This window comes from Plectropomus leopardus, chromosome 18 (genome assembly GCF_026936395.1).
Source record: "Plectropomus leopardus strain MGB_pleo_1.0 chromosome 18, ASM2693639v1, whole genome shotgun sequence".
Classification (NCBI taxonomy): Eukaryota; Metazoa; Chordata; class Actinopteri; order Perciformes; family Serranidae; genus Plectropomus; species Plectropomus leopardus.
Genome location: NC_142193.1, coordinates 15,576,968 through 15,594,128, shown reverse-complemented (window position 1 = coordinate 15,594,128; position 17,161 = coordinate 15,576,968). Strand labels below are relative to the sequence as shown.

The window sequence follows — 17,161 nt, the reverse complement described above, 5'->3', positions numbered from 1 at the left end:
TGAACAGAGAGACACGAGCTTTATTTGTGACTCTGGAAGAAGAAGTGTAAATGTTACAGATAAAAAGGGGGGGAGATACATTGGAGATGTAGACTACATCATGTGGAATGTTACAATTCAAGAGGCTGGTTTACATTAAAACACAAAGAGACACAGGACAAATTATAAATGGGTGATAACATGAAATATTGCATTTGATCAAGATATCTGCTCTGTAAACAGGCACTGAGCAGCGGTATTAAATTTAAAACAATATATTCAGTATTACAATGACATTTCACAAAGTTTATTACTTTATTTTATTTGTGCATGAAAGCAAATTCCATTAGGCTGCACATTTGCCTGGTTACATCTATCTGCAATTGTTCCCCAAAATGCAACTGTATTAAGTTGGACCACAGTCACATCTAATAGAAAAAGAAAAAAAAAACACATATTGCCTTGCCAGCAGGTAGTAGTATATCATATTGGTTATATCTCTGTGAGACACTGAAGACATAATCCAACATCAGCAGCTATTGGTGGCATGATGAGTCAGGAATCAGACGTGCGATGCAGATATGTAGATCGTCTGACTTCCCCAGCACTTTGATGACATTTAATGTAACGGAATAAAAGGAAAACTCACAACAGATGTGCTTTATCTGTGTTTTACAAACTGGCTCTGGACAAACAGAAGGTGGCACAACAGGTTGAGCGAGGATGCAGGGAGGACTTTTAGAGCAAAATGCAACATTTTCTCGTGGACCCGAAACAGTTTGCTCCCAGCGCTATGCAGTCATGTCTCAGTGGGTACATTAGCCCAGAGGTGGTCCACTTTGTAAAAGGCTCAGTCCCCTCCAATGGCTGCATCATCGGTGTTTTGCTCTTGCAGGAAGGTCATCCGCTTTAAAACACGCTCTGAACGTACCAGGCTTCTCCCTTGATTATGCAATCCAACAGCCACATGGGTGAAATGAAAACCATTTGACAAACAAAGATCATAATGAGAGGTAGGATGACTTGTCTTTCAGTTTCTGGTCATTCTCACAGTGAAAGTCAATTCCACCGCAGCCATCCCCACCCCACTCACCCTCTACATACTCTGTATATGAAGGTGGGTGGAAGGATCTAGATGGGAGAGGGCACTGCATGCACGTTTGGGTCAATGCAGCATTAGTCTGTCATGTGATTTACCACTTCAGAGGTCCTCATATTCCAAGAAGTGGGTCCTCTGCAGCACCTTTACGTGACGCTCGTAGATTTTGAGGGCGGGGCCGAGTCGGATTGACAAACCGGTCAACACGTCACTGCGCTGCATTAGAAGGAGGGACTTCCCATCTATTTCCTGTTGGAAATAGATCATGTTGTTAGCATCACCCGCATGGTATTTTCTTTTATTTTATATGATTTTTAAATGAGCACCAGGACGCATTGTGTAGAAAGTTAAATAACAAAAAACAAGAAGAAAAATGTAATGAAATTTGGCAACCTTTTATAGATCACTTCAGTTATTTGAAACCTTCTGAGCATTAAGCATTAAGATTGCATCCATCAGCTTTTTTAGAAAAAAAATATTTATTGTCTCTTTTAAGCCTCCTCTTTTTTCCTTCTTCTTGAATCAGTTTATGCTGTGTGCCATTACTATTATTACACGTTGTACACATGCATGCGTATATTTTTATAGAGGTTTGTTTGCTTTGTGCATTATTATTGAAAAACAATAAAAACAGTTTTAAAAAAAAAGTTAAATTAACTATTGAAACGCTAACATCATGTTTTAAACTAGAGTAAAAACATGAATGACTTACACACAACAACCCGCCACAGTTTCAAGGTGGCCACCCAAAATTAGTGTCACCTATTCCATATCAGACCAAATGTCTCCCCTTCTGCTCCTGAGATATGACGTTGAGTAATGGCCAGAGAAGAGCTTTTGCAGAACATTATGATGTCACAGTGAAGCTGACCTTTGACCTTTTGGACATCTAATATTATCACTTCATTTTAGCCTATTACACATGGAGTAACTTTGTCATAATTACATGTGAATTCTTGAGTTATAGGCCTTCTTGAGATTCTTCTCAAGGCCTCCTTAAGATTTCGTGTTTACAAAAGAGGCGGACGCAAGGTCACAGTGATCTTGACCTTCGACCACCAAATTCTAATCAGTTCACCCTTGACTCAAAGTTCAATTTTGTGCCAAAATGAAAAAAGTTCCCTCAAGGTGTTCTTGAGATATCATGTTCATGAGAAAGGGACGGACAGACGGCCAACCTGAAGCTGTGTTGCATTGCTAGAACAGAGGTATTTAAAATGCCTTATTTTTTTTTTCCCTTGTCACCTCAACACAGGTTTCTTTTCCTGCAGCCTCTACTATGCAGCTTGGTGTACAAAAACAAATTGATACTGGACACAGCATACACTTCTCTTGAATTTTGCAACACACTTTAAATGAACTGCCTCTAAAATGCACTGTGCTGTGGGGTTTGTGTGGTTTTCAGTGTGCATATAGTGCCCTCTGTGGCAGTTTTGTGGCGGTGCACTGACCTGCGTTCGAAATGCCACAGCCTGCTCTGGGAAGCCTGCAGCCGAGAAGTAACTGGCCACATCTGCCACCGTCCACTGCATCAAGTTCTGGCTCATCTTCTCTTTCTTCACAGAGCTAGAGGAAGATCAGGTAGACGAGAGTCAGAGACATTTCAAGCCTTGGCGACCCTTTGTGTGGTCAGTAATTATACAAACGTGAGATTGTGCCTCAGAAATATGTAGATTTATTATTCAAGACGAGACTGAATAACAAAAGTCAAGAGTGTGTAAAACCTTTGCAGAGAGGGAAGGGACGAGAAGAATTTACTAAAATGCATTTTTAGTGGAGAATGTAATGACTAGTTTGATAACAGAATACTCACACTTCATCGACTTTACCACCGTTCAGAAGACTGTCTTCGGCTGCTGTGAAGGAAGTTATGTCTATCTTGTTCTTTAATGTACCTGTGAACAAAATGGAGCACACTTACTACAAAAGTCCTGTAAATATTTACCACAACGAAAATATGAATAAATGGATATCATGACGTTCTCTGGGAGAAACATTAACTGCATGTTGCTGTCTGCAATATTAGTCAGTTTTAGTGGTTTCTATTAAAGTGAGAGTTTGACAGTATGAGGGAGAAACACTGCAGTATTCTGTCCCGGAAAGTAAGAACACATTGCCAAACAACTTTAACATTTTCTTGGAGTCAAAATCACCTGCACTTGTAAATTTCACATCACCTTGTTTCTGAGTCCTTTTCAAGCCATAAAAACACCCCAAAATGTGTTTGTTTTAAAGAAAAGTCCTTCACTTCTGCGCAGCTTTCCTGACTATATTTCTGGGTTGTCAGATAAGGTTGGTGGAGCACACGTTTTGGTCTCTGTACAAACACTGTAATACCAAACCAGACAACCTCACTGTGATGGCAAGATTTCACACAGTAACTGTGTACAATCACATTTGATTGGCGTTCGCCAAGAAATAGTTCCAGCATGCAACTTCCCCTAAAAACCACAAATTGATGTTTTTATTATTTTTTTGCCTTTGTGTACAGGGTAAACATCCAAGACACAACATGACGATAATGATAATCAGCTTTTCTGAACTTTGGATAGAGCCAGACTAGATTTCATGCTAAGCTAGGCTAACCACATCCTGACATGTGTTTTCTACTCATCACACACACACACACACACACACACACACACGTAAAAAAAAATATCCATCTTGCCATCTCATTTTTGGAAGGAGGGCCAACAATTAACCACAATGAAACACTCTGCTATATCTGTCGGTATATATCTTATGCATTATGAAAAGTTGTGTTTTCTCCCTCCGTAAATCTATATTTTCTGGTGTGAAAGCTGCAGTATGTGTGAATGGAAGGGCAGAATACCAGCAAAAGATGTGTTTTGGATTTGGCAAGCATATAGTAGACATAAATGTAGTCATTATGTATTGTTACAATTGTTTCCATTGTCCAATGCGCCCTCACTTGCATTTACACTCATATGCTTTGGTATTGTGTGAGGATAAAAAGAAGCCATCCCTATACATTGTTAATTTCATTTAATTAGATTTTGTTGATTTATTGATTGATTTATTACAGAGTTAAAGGAATGGTTCAGATTTTTTGAAGTAGAGTTATATGGGGCTCTCATTCATAGACAGCACGCCCCCGATTTGGAAAAACAGGCTGGAGTCTGACACGAAAGCTAGGGGTGAAGGGGTTAGCAACAGAACGTATTTAACCACCAAAAAAGACCCACACTTTAAGTATCAAAATCATTTTAAGTGTATGTTTAAGTGTACTCTTACAAAAACAGTCATTTACCATCACTGAACACAGGAGCTGCTGATCTACTGATTCCTTAATGAGATAGTTTGTTTGTGTTATTTTGTGACTTTGACATTTACAAGGGTTAGTTCAGAGTCACCAAAATCACACAATAACCCAAACAAACTGACTGATCGAGGCAGCGGGACACCAGCAGCTCCTGTGTTCAGCGAGCTAAAATGACTGTTCTGGTGGCTTTGAAGAGAGCATAGATGGGGAACTGGAAAAGTAAAGTGGTGCAATACTCTCGGTACAGCATACACGTCAACTAATACTGATTTTTTTTTTTTGGTGGGACTTTTTAGGTGGCTTAAATTAAAAAAATTGCTCACATCCATTCACAGCAGCGCATTGCCAAACTTCCAAGTCAGACTCCAGCCTGCTTCTCTATGCTAGGGGTGTGCAAACTGACATCTGTATCTGTAATATACTGTCTATGGATAAATACTCCATACAACCCACAGGGTTACTGGAGTTTAAGGCAAGGTAGATTTTAGAAGTCTTTTTAAGGCTTTTTTTTTTTAAATGCCACTTGAAGTTGAGTTTAAGACCAATTTTCTACAAACCAAAATTGAAGGACAGTTTCATTTTGCACAAATGTTTATTGGAACATAAACATTACTTTTTTTGTCCAGTGGCAACTTTAGATTATCTACATCAAATGTTGAAAAAGCACCCCTTTTTAGAGTGAAACACATGGAAGACAATAAACATATTACATTATCATGAAAGTATATATTTGGTTTACCAAAAGGAGTGGGAAATATCTGGCATTTGTGGCCGGTTTTCTTGGCGATTTTGTGTTTTTCACTCTGCATGTGAGGTTCTGCTGCTTGGATTCCCATCGAGAAGACTTTAAGAAGAGGAATTTATTACTATCAGAAACTATCAGAAAAAAACTATTCATAAAATCCAATCTCCCATGTCTGAGCATTTTTTAAGACTGCAAGATAAAGTCAATTTAATACCAATTACTACCTTATTTTTTAGATAAATCAATTCAATGCCTTTTAGGAATTTTTAAGAATCCGCGACTATCCTTCCGATGTTCAGAGGTTATAATGTACCATTTACTAAAGCAGGTATTACTTATGTTGTGGTTTTAGTTAACAAAATAGTCACTGTGCTCTAGCAGTTTCCTGCACACCCATTTAGTAAATGTAATGCTGTATCAATGTGCAACATGCAATTAAATGGGAGCTCAGTTCATATGACTCAGTATGGGAACAAACAGAAGGGATCACATGAGAACGAGGGTTCTAACTTTATCCAATTCTGCAACAATGTGCAAAATAAAAATCCAATAAAAATGTAGTTAACAATAATCATTTTTACTGGTATTTTAAATGTGCAGCTTCACAAGTCTGACATGCAGAGGTGTGATGTTGAACCAGCAGCAGCAGAGTTGTGATGAAATGGAAGTGAGGCTTTCTCCATGGTTCTAGTATTCCACACGGAGGCCTCCACTGTCACGGTACAGTATGCTTTTCTATTAGAGTTGGTTCACGGTTCAGTACAGTGTGGGTACAGAGTTGATACAGCAGCCTTGCTATACAGTACCAGCCCACTGTCACAAGATGCTGGCAGGACTGCCTTCAAGCATGTGATGCATAACAGGGATGAAACCCTCATTTTTAGGTAAGTACTGCTCCTTTTAGCTAAAACATATTCAAGCACAGTATACTTTGGCGTGGTACTTATGCCTTTTTTCTTATTTTGCCATGTTAGTAATTTGCTTGGAGGTCTCTCGGCAATGTCTCACTAAGGAGGGAAAAATCCATAACCACTTCTCTTGCATTAAAAACAGACAAGCCACATTTTCAACAAATAAACTCTGAGGGCTTACCACTGCAAACACAACAAATTGTGCTTGTTGGTATACAAAAGCAAGTTCTACTGGGGAAAAAAACGTGTGTCCGAAGTGAGGGATGAAACGTTACCCCTAGCAACTTGAGTCCATACAAAAATCTTTATGTTGCCTTGTTTATCGGCAAACACATAAATACCATCAAATATGAACTAGACCTTTTCTGAGTTATTCAGATCCATCTGTAAGCAGGCGTTATCTACCAAAAGGCACTTAAACGCATTTTTTATGGACAGTTTTACGAAACCCTCTGCAGCTGTATGTTCATCACATATAGTCATGGCGTGAGTTTTCTTGACTGAAAAATCATGATGCGTCAACTTCAGAATTGAGTCAAACTGTAGTCAGCCGACAGATTTCAACCTCGACAAGCCAACCTGTTACTAGTGCAGTTTACAGAAGGGCAGAATGTTTTGAGCAACAACTCTGCACAGTCACCACCTGGATTGGAGGGGAGCGGAACAAGCTTGTGAGGCATTCAAAACATCTTGAGAAAGCCTCGAGGCGAGCACTAGTCAAACAGGCCAAATTGCCACACAGCCAGAATGGCACAAGAAACATAAGCTGTCAAAGAGTGCTTCAGGGATGATGTTTTTTTGTGAGCCAACATGGAAGCCAATGGGATTTTTCCATTGGATAATGGATAATTGCAGAGAATAAGATCTGTGGCAAACAAATGTTTATGATACTTGCATGTTATTTTCAGCAAGATTATCCTAACAAATGAACACCGCTTTTAAGAATTTTCTGGCTTTTCTCCTTTAATCGATGGGACAGCTTTTTAGAGTAAAAAGGGGTGAGAGAGGGGATGACATACAGCAGAGGGCTGGAGCTGGAATCCAACCTCTCCACTTTTATGATTTTTGAACCATAAATGCAATACTCAGAAATAAAAAGCTAACGTTAAGCTATGATTACATTTCATGTCCTAGCACAAAACGTGAAAGTCTCTTGAGTTTGTATTAAGCCAGGTATACACCGTGCGATTTTGGGCTATCCCAGACAAAAGATGACCAGCGTGAAAGAAACGTGGGGATATCTTTGGCAGTGGCTGTAAACGGTGGTCCTACGTCACACAGTGAGAGAGGTTCAAGGATGGCCGTTGTCACAGTCTTGCGATCAAAGACAGCCTGGGATAAAATTCTGACAGTGTCAGAAATTTCGGATGACCGTCTCACTGTGTGACTGCTGTTATGACCTAAGTAAACTAACCAACCGACAGAAATGCAGCATGAAATGATCACGCACTTATCAGCGCGACACTGCTAAATGCAAATCGATGCTTATAAATTACTTAGTTTGAGCTCTAGTTGTAAAATTGGCATGCCACGTTGGCCTCTTTTCCCCAGCTGCGACCGCGTCCACATTCTCCTCCTCCTCTTTCTAAGTCTTTTTTTCGATGCCACAATAGCGATGGCTTGATTCATGTGTTTTCATTTTCCCTCCTAACACTACAGCAGTGCAGATGGATACTGCACGCTGGCAACGTTTTGTTCCCGCGTATCGACGCTGATGGACGTACGTCGTAGCCTGTGATTCAGCGGGTGTCGTCATTGTACAGTCTGCATACATCAAACTTGATGTCATACCGAAGTGTATTAGATCCATGTAACACAGTGCAGCTTGCACTAGACTTATAGGATTGCTAAAAGTCTGTAGGGGGCTTTAACCACAGACCTTATTTCAGGCATCAAACCAAAAACCAATTCAAAAAACCCATTGACTTCAAGATGAGGGAAGTGGAAGTGCAGAAATGCTAACTCATTTCCACATTTTAGGATTCATTTCTGGAGCACTCTATTACATAACTCCCATAACATGTGTATGATTGCTTAGAAACCATTTCCCGAAATGCGGGAGCGGACTAGTTGTTTGCTGACAATTTGTTCTCTGCAAAACAGATACATACTACACAGCAGCTTCAAAAACAAAGAAATGAGACAGTTACTCACAATTGTCAGGTGGCAAAGACAGTGTTTGTGGTCTTCCATCAGATACATTCTTGGTCTCATTCTGCGGGTGACACCAAGCAGAATAAAAGAAATTAAATATGAAAATGTCAGGTGAGAAGCAAAGAGATCAAAGAAGCAGGAGATATTCAGGTGGTGTCGTTTGACACAAAAGGATTCGAGGACAATTACCAGCCCTGCTGCATAGTCTGGTACCAACTGGTCAGACGAAAGGCCACTATCCACCGCCTTGCCTCCATCTTCTTTCTTCACGTTGTTCTTTAAAGCACAGGGGCTGCTTGTTGGAGAGGGGATTGCTGGCTTTGTGGCTGCTGCTAACAGAGAGTGAACGATTAACATTATGTGCTGATATAATGCACACTGTCACACCTGACTTTATTCTTGGCAAATTCAAGTGCTAATAAGAAACTAATGCGGCTGAAAATTATTTTATGTGTGCTTTTTAACACTGTTCATTAGAATTGGAATAACTGGTACAAAGCAAGAGGATGGATGACTGAACTTCTTACTGCAGGAAGACATTGCTAAGCCATGCAATTATGTTATTTTCTTTTGCAATCTAGCTTACATTAACGGAGGCATTTCTACTGTCACACATCCAGCAACTCCCATACCTATTTCATACCCAAAACTAAGCATAAATCTTGCACATGAAACAATATTATTGTGCTCCATAATACCAGGAGTGCATATTAGACTGTGTCTAGCAGTGTGAATACCTTTGTCTCTCTGCATTCCTGGGTGCTGGCGCTCCGCTGGGCAGACAGCAGAATGATAGGCCCAGTCATTGTGTGTGAGGGCCCTGGGGCTGGAGGGGGGCAAGGAGCTGGGCCTCTCACCAGCCTTCTGGAAAGAGGCACAGTCCAGACCCGAGCCAGGGCTGCAGCCAGGGCCGGGGCCAGGCCGCGTGCCAGAGGGAGAGCAAGGGGCAGAGACGGCTCGCACAGAGGCACAGTGTACGGCAGCATCTTCATACGTGCGGCCGAGAGAGGGTCCGTCCTGCCCATCCCGGCTCTCATCGGCCCCCTCCTCGTCTGCATTACTGTCTGTGTCCATCGCCATAGAGGTGTCAGCCTGCAAAACAGAAGCATAGGTGCAACATGTAATATACATCCAACTGTATTCCTGGAAGGATCTTTTAAACAAAATATATGGACAGGATATGCAATGGAAAAAATAACTATGAGCATTAGAAAGCAAGTGCATGTCTTTGAAGAAATTTGGGAAAAGTGGGGGACATTAACAACTTGCAATAGTCCCAATGACTCTTGTCAGATATGATAACAAAGATAAATGCATTGATGTCTTTGTGTATGCACTTGGACGCACACTCACGTGTTGGTGTGTGCTTGAATGTGTGTATGCCTGTGTTTTTGGTACCCATTGTCATGTCCTATATTGGCCAAATGTAATCCTCTTACTGAAATTACTTTTTAGTAAATGAAATCCTATGAAATTAAAGTCATATAACCAGTTTTGTTTTCCATATGAGCTTACATACAGGGAACAATTATTATTATTTATTTATGTGTTTATTTTTTTTAATTTATATATTATATGTGTTATTTTGCATTTTTAGCTTTCTGTCTCTTTTTAACTTTCTGTTTTTTTCTCTTTTATGACTGGAAACCCCAGTGTTAACATGTCATGCAATTTCTTAAAATGCAAAATACATAAGTAAGCAAATAAATAACAAATAATATAAATAAATAATCTAAAGTGGTTTCAGAATTAAACCCATCAGGTGTGTCATAATCTTTGCTTGGCTCAATGGGGACAGTATACTTGAGGGTATTTGAATCATTTAACTGAGTGGGAGGAAAAGCTACTATCAGCGATTAAGTTCATTATTTGTCAACAACTCAAAAAGCAGGGAAGTCCAGCCAGGTTACACGGGACTGTTGCCACGACTGAGTACTAATTGCAGGCTGAGCGTGTCACATGAAAACACGCTCATACAGATGTCGCAATGTGACCGCTGTGGTGGTAAATTATTGCCTTTGAATGCTTTCGGCCCTTTCCGCGGTGCAGTGTTCACTCCGCAGACTGACTGAGCCCTTCAACCCACAAACGCGTTTCCACGCAATTAAACAACTGAATGTGATGTTATGTGATGGCATACAAGTAGTTATACGCACTCATTCCTGTCGTTGGAGGGGGTTTTGTCGACGGCGCTCTGAGTAAAAAAAAAAAAAAAAAAAAACGTGTGTGCGACTGCGTGTGCAAGACCCAGCAGTGGAGCACAAGAGCGCACTAAAGCCCGCCCCGCTCCTGAGAAAAGAGCCGCTTGTATGGCACTCACCCATCGCACTGCATTTCACACAACTTTCACCGACACACAAAAACAACATACCCCCGAGGATTACAATCGTGCACGATGTTCACCTCGGCTCACATTTAAAAAAAAAACAATCGATGTGCTCGGTGCGTCTTTAGAGGCCTTCTTGATTGGTAATTCTAACACACGGGAGTACAGAAAGGGCCGATGGGAGGCGTTTTTGGTTTTGCTCAAATTTCCTCCAAAGTGCGCATGGAGTTGGGAGCCGCGGTAAAGACCTCGCCATTGTGTCTATGGTCTTTAACGCACGGCACACAACACGACAGACCGGAGATTTAAAAAAAAAAAAAGAGCTTTAACTCGACGGCAAGATCAACGCAGCACTCCGATTACAAAGAGCATCAGTCGCCTCGTTTACCACTTTGACTTTGCACCGGGTCACCGATTTACAGTAAAAGCGACACAACCGAAAGAGTAACGCAAATGAGTCCGTTATCGGACACGTCACTGTCTACATTTGACCCTCGTATTCAGGTAAAACCCGGATAACATGCACAGAGAATCAGCCAGTGCAAAGTAATGAAATGCATTCGTTTTTTGTAGCGACGCACACGCCTTTCAGAGAACAAAGTCAATTTGATCTCAGCTTAACCCATATCGGATAGGGCATCCGCCAGCTATAGCGCTGCATGGACGAACAGTTTGCGGTCGCTTCACGTTAGTTCAGGTCTCACAGTGCAACCGGCTGCATATTTCTTTACTTTGCATCTTTAAATACTCGAAACAAACAGTTGTAAGACACGGTGAAGTGATGCCGTCGCTGCACGGGACGAGAGAGGCCATAACAGCCAAGCCGACGTGACCGGGCTCGGCTGCGTGTCCGACAATGGATCTAGGGGTTCGACTTATGCACTGCGTCGTCAATCGTGCATCGCTCGAAAAATAGACGCAGTTTGCACAAATAAACTGAATATGTCGTTATTTGGAGTACTTTCGCACCGATGTCAATCGGTTGGTTGCTGTTTCACGGGGCAAAACATAGTGATGTGCATATTTTAAAGTGCAAAGGGAAGGGGTTCGTTGTCGTCATGTGCAGACAAAATATGTGTCATGATATGATTCTGGTGACATTTGGTTTTTTGCCTCTTCGTCAACAACCGAACAATGTCCCAACGTCCCCCATCAGGCTCCAACATCCGCGGTGTTTAAGACTTTTTTTTCCTTCACCCACTCCCACATATACAAGCCGGTGTGAATGAACACTTGCATTTCCAGCACAGGCTTTCAAAATAAAAGGAAAGGCAAATTTATTATTATTGCACCTCATACACAAATGTTATTCAAAGTGTTTCACAATTAAAAAATAAGGGAAAATCCATAAATAGTATTAAAAGACAATTAAAGACTAAAATAGTAAATAATAACAGGGTCGGCAGGTTTTGGGATAGTTGTGTCTGTTTCACCACATTTGGTTTTAACACGAGCACTACTATTTGAGCAGTCCCTGCAGATCTGAGGGCGCTATGCAACTCAGCAAACACATCTCAAACACATTTTTTGGCCCAGGCCATTGAATGACCTGTAGACAATAAGTAAGACCTAAAAGTCAATTCTATGTTTAACTGGAAGCCAATGCAAGGCTCTATGAATTGGTGAAATGGTCTTCTCTCTTCTTGGTATTGGCCAGTATTCTGGCAGAAGCATTTTGAATGAGTTGTAGTTGTCTATGGACTTGTTGTCCAGGTTAAGCACTAAAGGTGATCAGGCCTTAGCAGTACTGGTCTCCTCTGCTCTGGAACTACCTCCCACTGAGCATCCGATCAGCTGATTCTGTTCACACTTTTAAATCATGTCTGAAAACTTACTTTACAGTAAGTCTTTTCTAAACAGCTTACATTATAATACTATTCTATTTCACTTTACTTATTTAGTCTTCTAGTTCAGTTTTGTGTGTGTGTGTGTGTGTGCGTATGCATTGGCAGATATGTGTATATGTAAGTATGCATATATTAGGTACGTTTTAATACACATACATGTCGGTATATGTATGTACATATATTTTATTATTATTGCTTTTGATTTGTATTCTCCTCATACTGAAAAGCACTTTGTGCTTCTGCTTAATAAGTTTACTATTATTAATATCATAGGGCAGGCCAGTGAAGAGTGCATTACACTAGTGAGCCCTTCTGGAAATAAAAGCATGAATGAGCTATACTAAATTTTGTCAGACAGAAATTGCCAAAAAGGGCTTTTGGGTATTCTGCATCCTCAGTCTGGAATAATAATAAGAATGACTTTAAACTCAAGGAGCTGGTGTAGTTCAACATTTTTAAATCTGGAATGAAAGATCTGCATGTCAAAAGATGTTGATGTTATTAGCCTGCCTGGTTGTACAACTGACTCCTGGAAAGCTCTCTTCTGACTCAGAGATAGTTCTCTTTTCATGCAAATTCTGGTACTTGTGAAGCGTATTTTGTCTCCCCTTGTGTCTCTGTTTACAACTTTATTTTCTCCCTGATGACTGTCTTGGCCAGGCCTCCCTTGGAAAATTCTTAATCTCTATGGGGCCACCCTGGATAAATAAAGATCAAATACAATTAATTAAATAAAAAATATTAATAATAATTTAGCTATGTTTGTGAGACGCCAGAACACGGCTTTGACGTGCCCTCACTAACCAGCGCATATTAAGATGCTTTTATTTTGAAAGCAAATCTGTTCAACATCCGGGCTACGATTAGTCTGCTCTTGCTAGCTTAGCAGAGTCCTCCTCCCCTTCGCTCAACGCCGAGTTTGGGGCTTGAAAAGCGCTTTCTGCTGCCGATAATGGTGGCTCGGATTGTTGCGGACGGGCAAGACGGTGCAACTTTTGCTGTCTCGTATTTGTGCCCTTGAATCGCTCGCTAAAAGTGCTTATCGACCCCAAAATGTGCCTCACTCTGAGTACACGCGCACCTTCTGTTGGTTTTTTTTCTTGTCTCCACCTCGGCAGCGCTCGAGCGAGGTCCAACCGCCGCTCCCCGTCTGCGGCAGTTTTGGGTGCACTTGCAAATCACTCCCCTCACCACTCCCCGTGTTCAGACAAAAAGACGCCTTTTCTTTCACAAACCGCACACTACCCGTGCCTAGCTTTCACCTCCACCTGTTAATTTAGTGAGACAATGTGATGTGAGCTCGTGCCCCCAAGCATCAACCTCCACATAGCCTACCTCCAAATCCTCCTCGTCCTGGTCAACAGGACCGAAAGCAGCGCTGTCCCCGTTGCTCAAGTCAGAATGACTGGCTTCTTCCACCGCGCTCCTTCTCGCTGCCGTCGTTAACGTTACATCGTCTTTTTTTCTGCTTCTCCGCTGAACCTTGGCGGCGTTTCGGTATGAAATAGAGCCCTTGTAGTTAACTTTCAGCACGGTTTGCTCCTGGATCAGTTTCTCCAGTTCTGCGCAGGTTCGGTCAGGCTCGGACCCGTGTCGTCTCCGGACCATTCGGCAAATCCTTTCCAAGTCCGGCCGGGCTTTACGCGACCGCAGCGAGTCGATAGTGTCCAGGATCCACTCGCGGTACTTGGGTTCAGACATTTTTTTTTTCTTTTTTTTTGCTCGGTCGGTTCGCTTCTCTTCTTGCTTTTTTTCTTACCTTAGTGCGTCAACCTTGTACGTTACACACGGTGTTTTTCGTGAGCCGCGGTCCGAGCCCAACTGAGAAGCGGAAACCTCGCTGTACGCCTCCTGCGTTTGCGTGTGCGCTTAAGGTGGACCGACGGAGTTGCAGCCAAAAGTTTCACTCGAGAGGGGTTTTAAGGTGGAATCTGCAGTCCTGCACGGGAGCGAGCGCGCGCACTCGGGCCCATGTGCGCCATGTAGGGCGTCATGGGTGCAAAAGGTGGTCATATATTTCAAGAGTAACAAAGTGTGATGCCAACAACTGCAAAGAATCCGCTTTTGATGTAGTGACTGAAGATATGTGGTCTATAGTTTCACCAGATCAACGCAGAGAACCGGAGATGCAGCTGGTAATTTTTGGCTCCATGTGTTGCCCTATCAGAAGATCAAACCACGAAATGAAAGAGTGGACAATAAAACGTGTTGCTAAAAGTCAACATGGTAATTAGAAAATCAATTTAAAAAAATAAAAAATAAAAGCAGTCAGTGATTTAATCCAATAAAAAGGGAGTGATTAAAATCAACCCCTTTGAATTAACAGTCCGAGCCTTTGTAAGGGGGTCCGGGGATCATCCTGTTTTTTTTTTTTTGTTTTTTTTCATGAAAAAGCTCATTTTAGATGCCATTTTTAATGCACTCTGGTACTTTGTTTGACCATGAAAACTTTTTCTGTCGGGAATAATTCTGAATTTCAATGTTAAAAATATTGGTAGTCGTTCGTAGTCAGTGTTGAAAAAAAAAACCAAATACTTAACAAATGCTATCATAAAAAAAAATATATAAAAAATATATTGATTAAAGTTGGAGAATAGTTTCAATTTATCACTTCATGTTAACAGTGGTGGAATGTAACTAAGTACATTTATTTAAGTACAAGTACATGGGTGGAATGACCGATTACTGGATTCAAGGAACATATATATATAAACATTTAAATCTGGGGCTATTTATAAAATTTTCCAGGCAGACACCTTGAATGCTAAGGCCTAACAACACCACTGCAAAATGGTCATCCAAAACACTGAAATGGAACCTGCTGTATCTCCCAAATATACTGACTTTTAATACAGTTGCACTCAAAATTATTCATCCCCATCGCAAATCAGGTTTATTGGCAAAATTTACAAACTTTCAGCGGTTTGCAATATTCAAATCAAACAAGAACAATTTAAATAGCTCAACATAACTACAGTAATATTATAGGTGGTTTCTTCAAAATCCACACAAAATGCCACTTTTAGTGACTACTGCAGTCTCAAAATTATTCAACCCCCTGAACAGAATCTCTCTTTAGAGCACACATTTGCAAATCAGGTGTTGTCTCAAGCACACCTGATGCAACTAATCAAGGGCTTCATTAGTTGCGTCAGGTGTGCTCGAGGTAGAACACATCAAATACCTGGACAGGATAGGGGTTTGTTTGACATTTGATTGCATGTCAGAAATATGGCTGCGTCAAGAGAATTGTCCAAAAAGTCGAGAGAAGAAATTACTGACTTGCACAAACAAGGAAAACACACAATATCTGTAAACCCAGTATATAGATTTCTATTGTAAAATATAATCACACAAGACATTTACAAAATGACTTATATTGCTAAATCAGCATTTTTTAATTGTGTTTGCAAACATACCTGCAATTATTTTTTTTAAATTTGGCTTAAGGAGGGATATTCACCTTGTAATTGTTGTATTTATTTTAAATACCGCCAGAACACCAAAACCAGCAAGAGGGTTTCAAAGGCAAGTTTTCTTGTAAAAACTCCAAAATCACAACATTTATCATAGTCAGAATCTGTGAAATATGGTTATTTATGGTGGAGGGGGGCTCAAGCATTTTCCAAGTCACACAAGGAAAAAAATATTTGTAGATTTGAGGAGGGTCATGATTAAAAAATATCAAGTGGAGTTTTGTTTTAATATATTTTAAAACGTGTATCTCTACATTTTATTGTGTCTCTTTAGATTGATTCACTAATTTGTATCCCTTCACGGCTGTCCAATTATCAATTACTTTAAGAACTTTTCATTCTTTAATGAGTTTATAAATGATGGTCTCTTTCTTAATCTTAATTGCTTTCCAACCATCTGGAAGGCTCTGTGGGCCCTTCAAATATAACTGATGCAGATAGATGCAGTCCTGAAAAGGAGCACACTGAGGGTGGGAATATATTTGGAGAGGGTTGCTGAAAGCTGGCTGGTAATTGATCCCGTACTGTGACAGGATGAACACAATACTGCATTATTCAATTGCACCTGTCAGCCTCTTGAAACATGCACAATAATAGACAGGACAGTTAAAATACAGCATCTGCCTCCTCACCTACCAACAAGTACGTTCCTCTGATCCACCCCTGAGAGACGTGAAGATGCAAATGCCTTCATTGAGATTTGCATGTCATAAAAACATTATTTTTAAATGCCTCGTTCAGTGTGAGATTGTGCATGGTGAAGAGAGAGCTTACATATAACCCAGACATATTAGTCTTAACAAGTAAAAGTTTATTGGAATGATACATTTTGCAAAATATTACTTTATGTATATATTTTTTTAACATACTCATTGTGTTCTAAGGGTATCTGTCAAGTTCTCCAGAGGGTAAGATAGTTAAGACTGTCAAAGGCAAAGGATATACAGTATTGTTTCCCAAAAGGTACAATAGACTACACAATCACTGTACCCAGGTCATGAGGAAAAGATTAATGTTGTTTTTGCTTTTTTACTTTTTTTTTTTGAAAATACAATTAGAAAATATGAACGCAAAACTTCTCAGATGTAAAAACTGTTATGTCTGAATGAAGGGTGTGTGAAAACTTGATGAAAGTAGAAGGAAAACACAGGAGAAAAACCCAGAAGTAGCACAGAGCCGTTGATAGTGTTCAGCTGATAGAAGAGAATTAAAGAGTTTTTTATGTGGAACAAAAGTGCAGCGGTGGCGTCAGTGTCTGAAGTGGATCAAGTGGCGTTGCCTTCCACCCACCGACTCTGATTTAGTCATTTGTCAGAAAATAAAGATATTACATGTGCTCTC

General features: G+C 40.6%; 1 protein-coding gene across 2 annotated transcripts; it reads right to left on the bottom strand.

The window, feature by feature from the left end:
• On the bottom strand, positions 1-14,401 carry samd1a (sterile alpha motif domain containing 1a). 2 transcript variants are annotated; one of them, XM_042504629.2, is made up of 7 exons: positions 13,680-14,401; positions 8,909-9,263; positions 8,361-8,503; positions 8,172-8,232; positions 2,892-2,973; positions 2,530-2,644; positions 1-1,327 (listed from the first exon to the last, which is right to left on the bottom strand). In XM_042504629.2, the coding sequence occupies exons 1-7, from the start codon at positions 14,043-14,045 to the stop codon at positions 1,181-1,183; spliced, it is 1,269 nt and encodes a 422-aa protein (XP_042360563.1). In that variant the 5' UTR covers positions 14,046-14,401; the 3' UTR covers positions 1-1,180. The 2 variants fall into 2 exon arrangements, with proteins under 2 accessions (XP_042360563.1, XP_042360564.1); XM_042504630.2 differs by having other exon boundaries at positions 8,361-8,500; positions 13,680-14,398.
• Between the last annotated feature and the right edge of the window lie 2,760 nt (positions 14,402-17,161).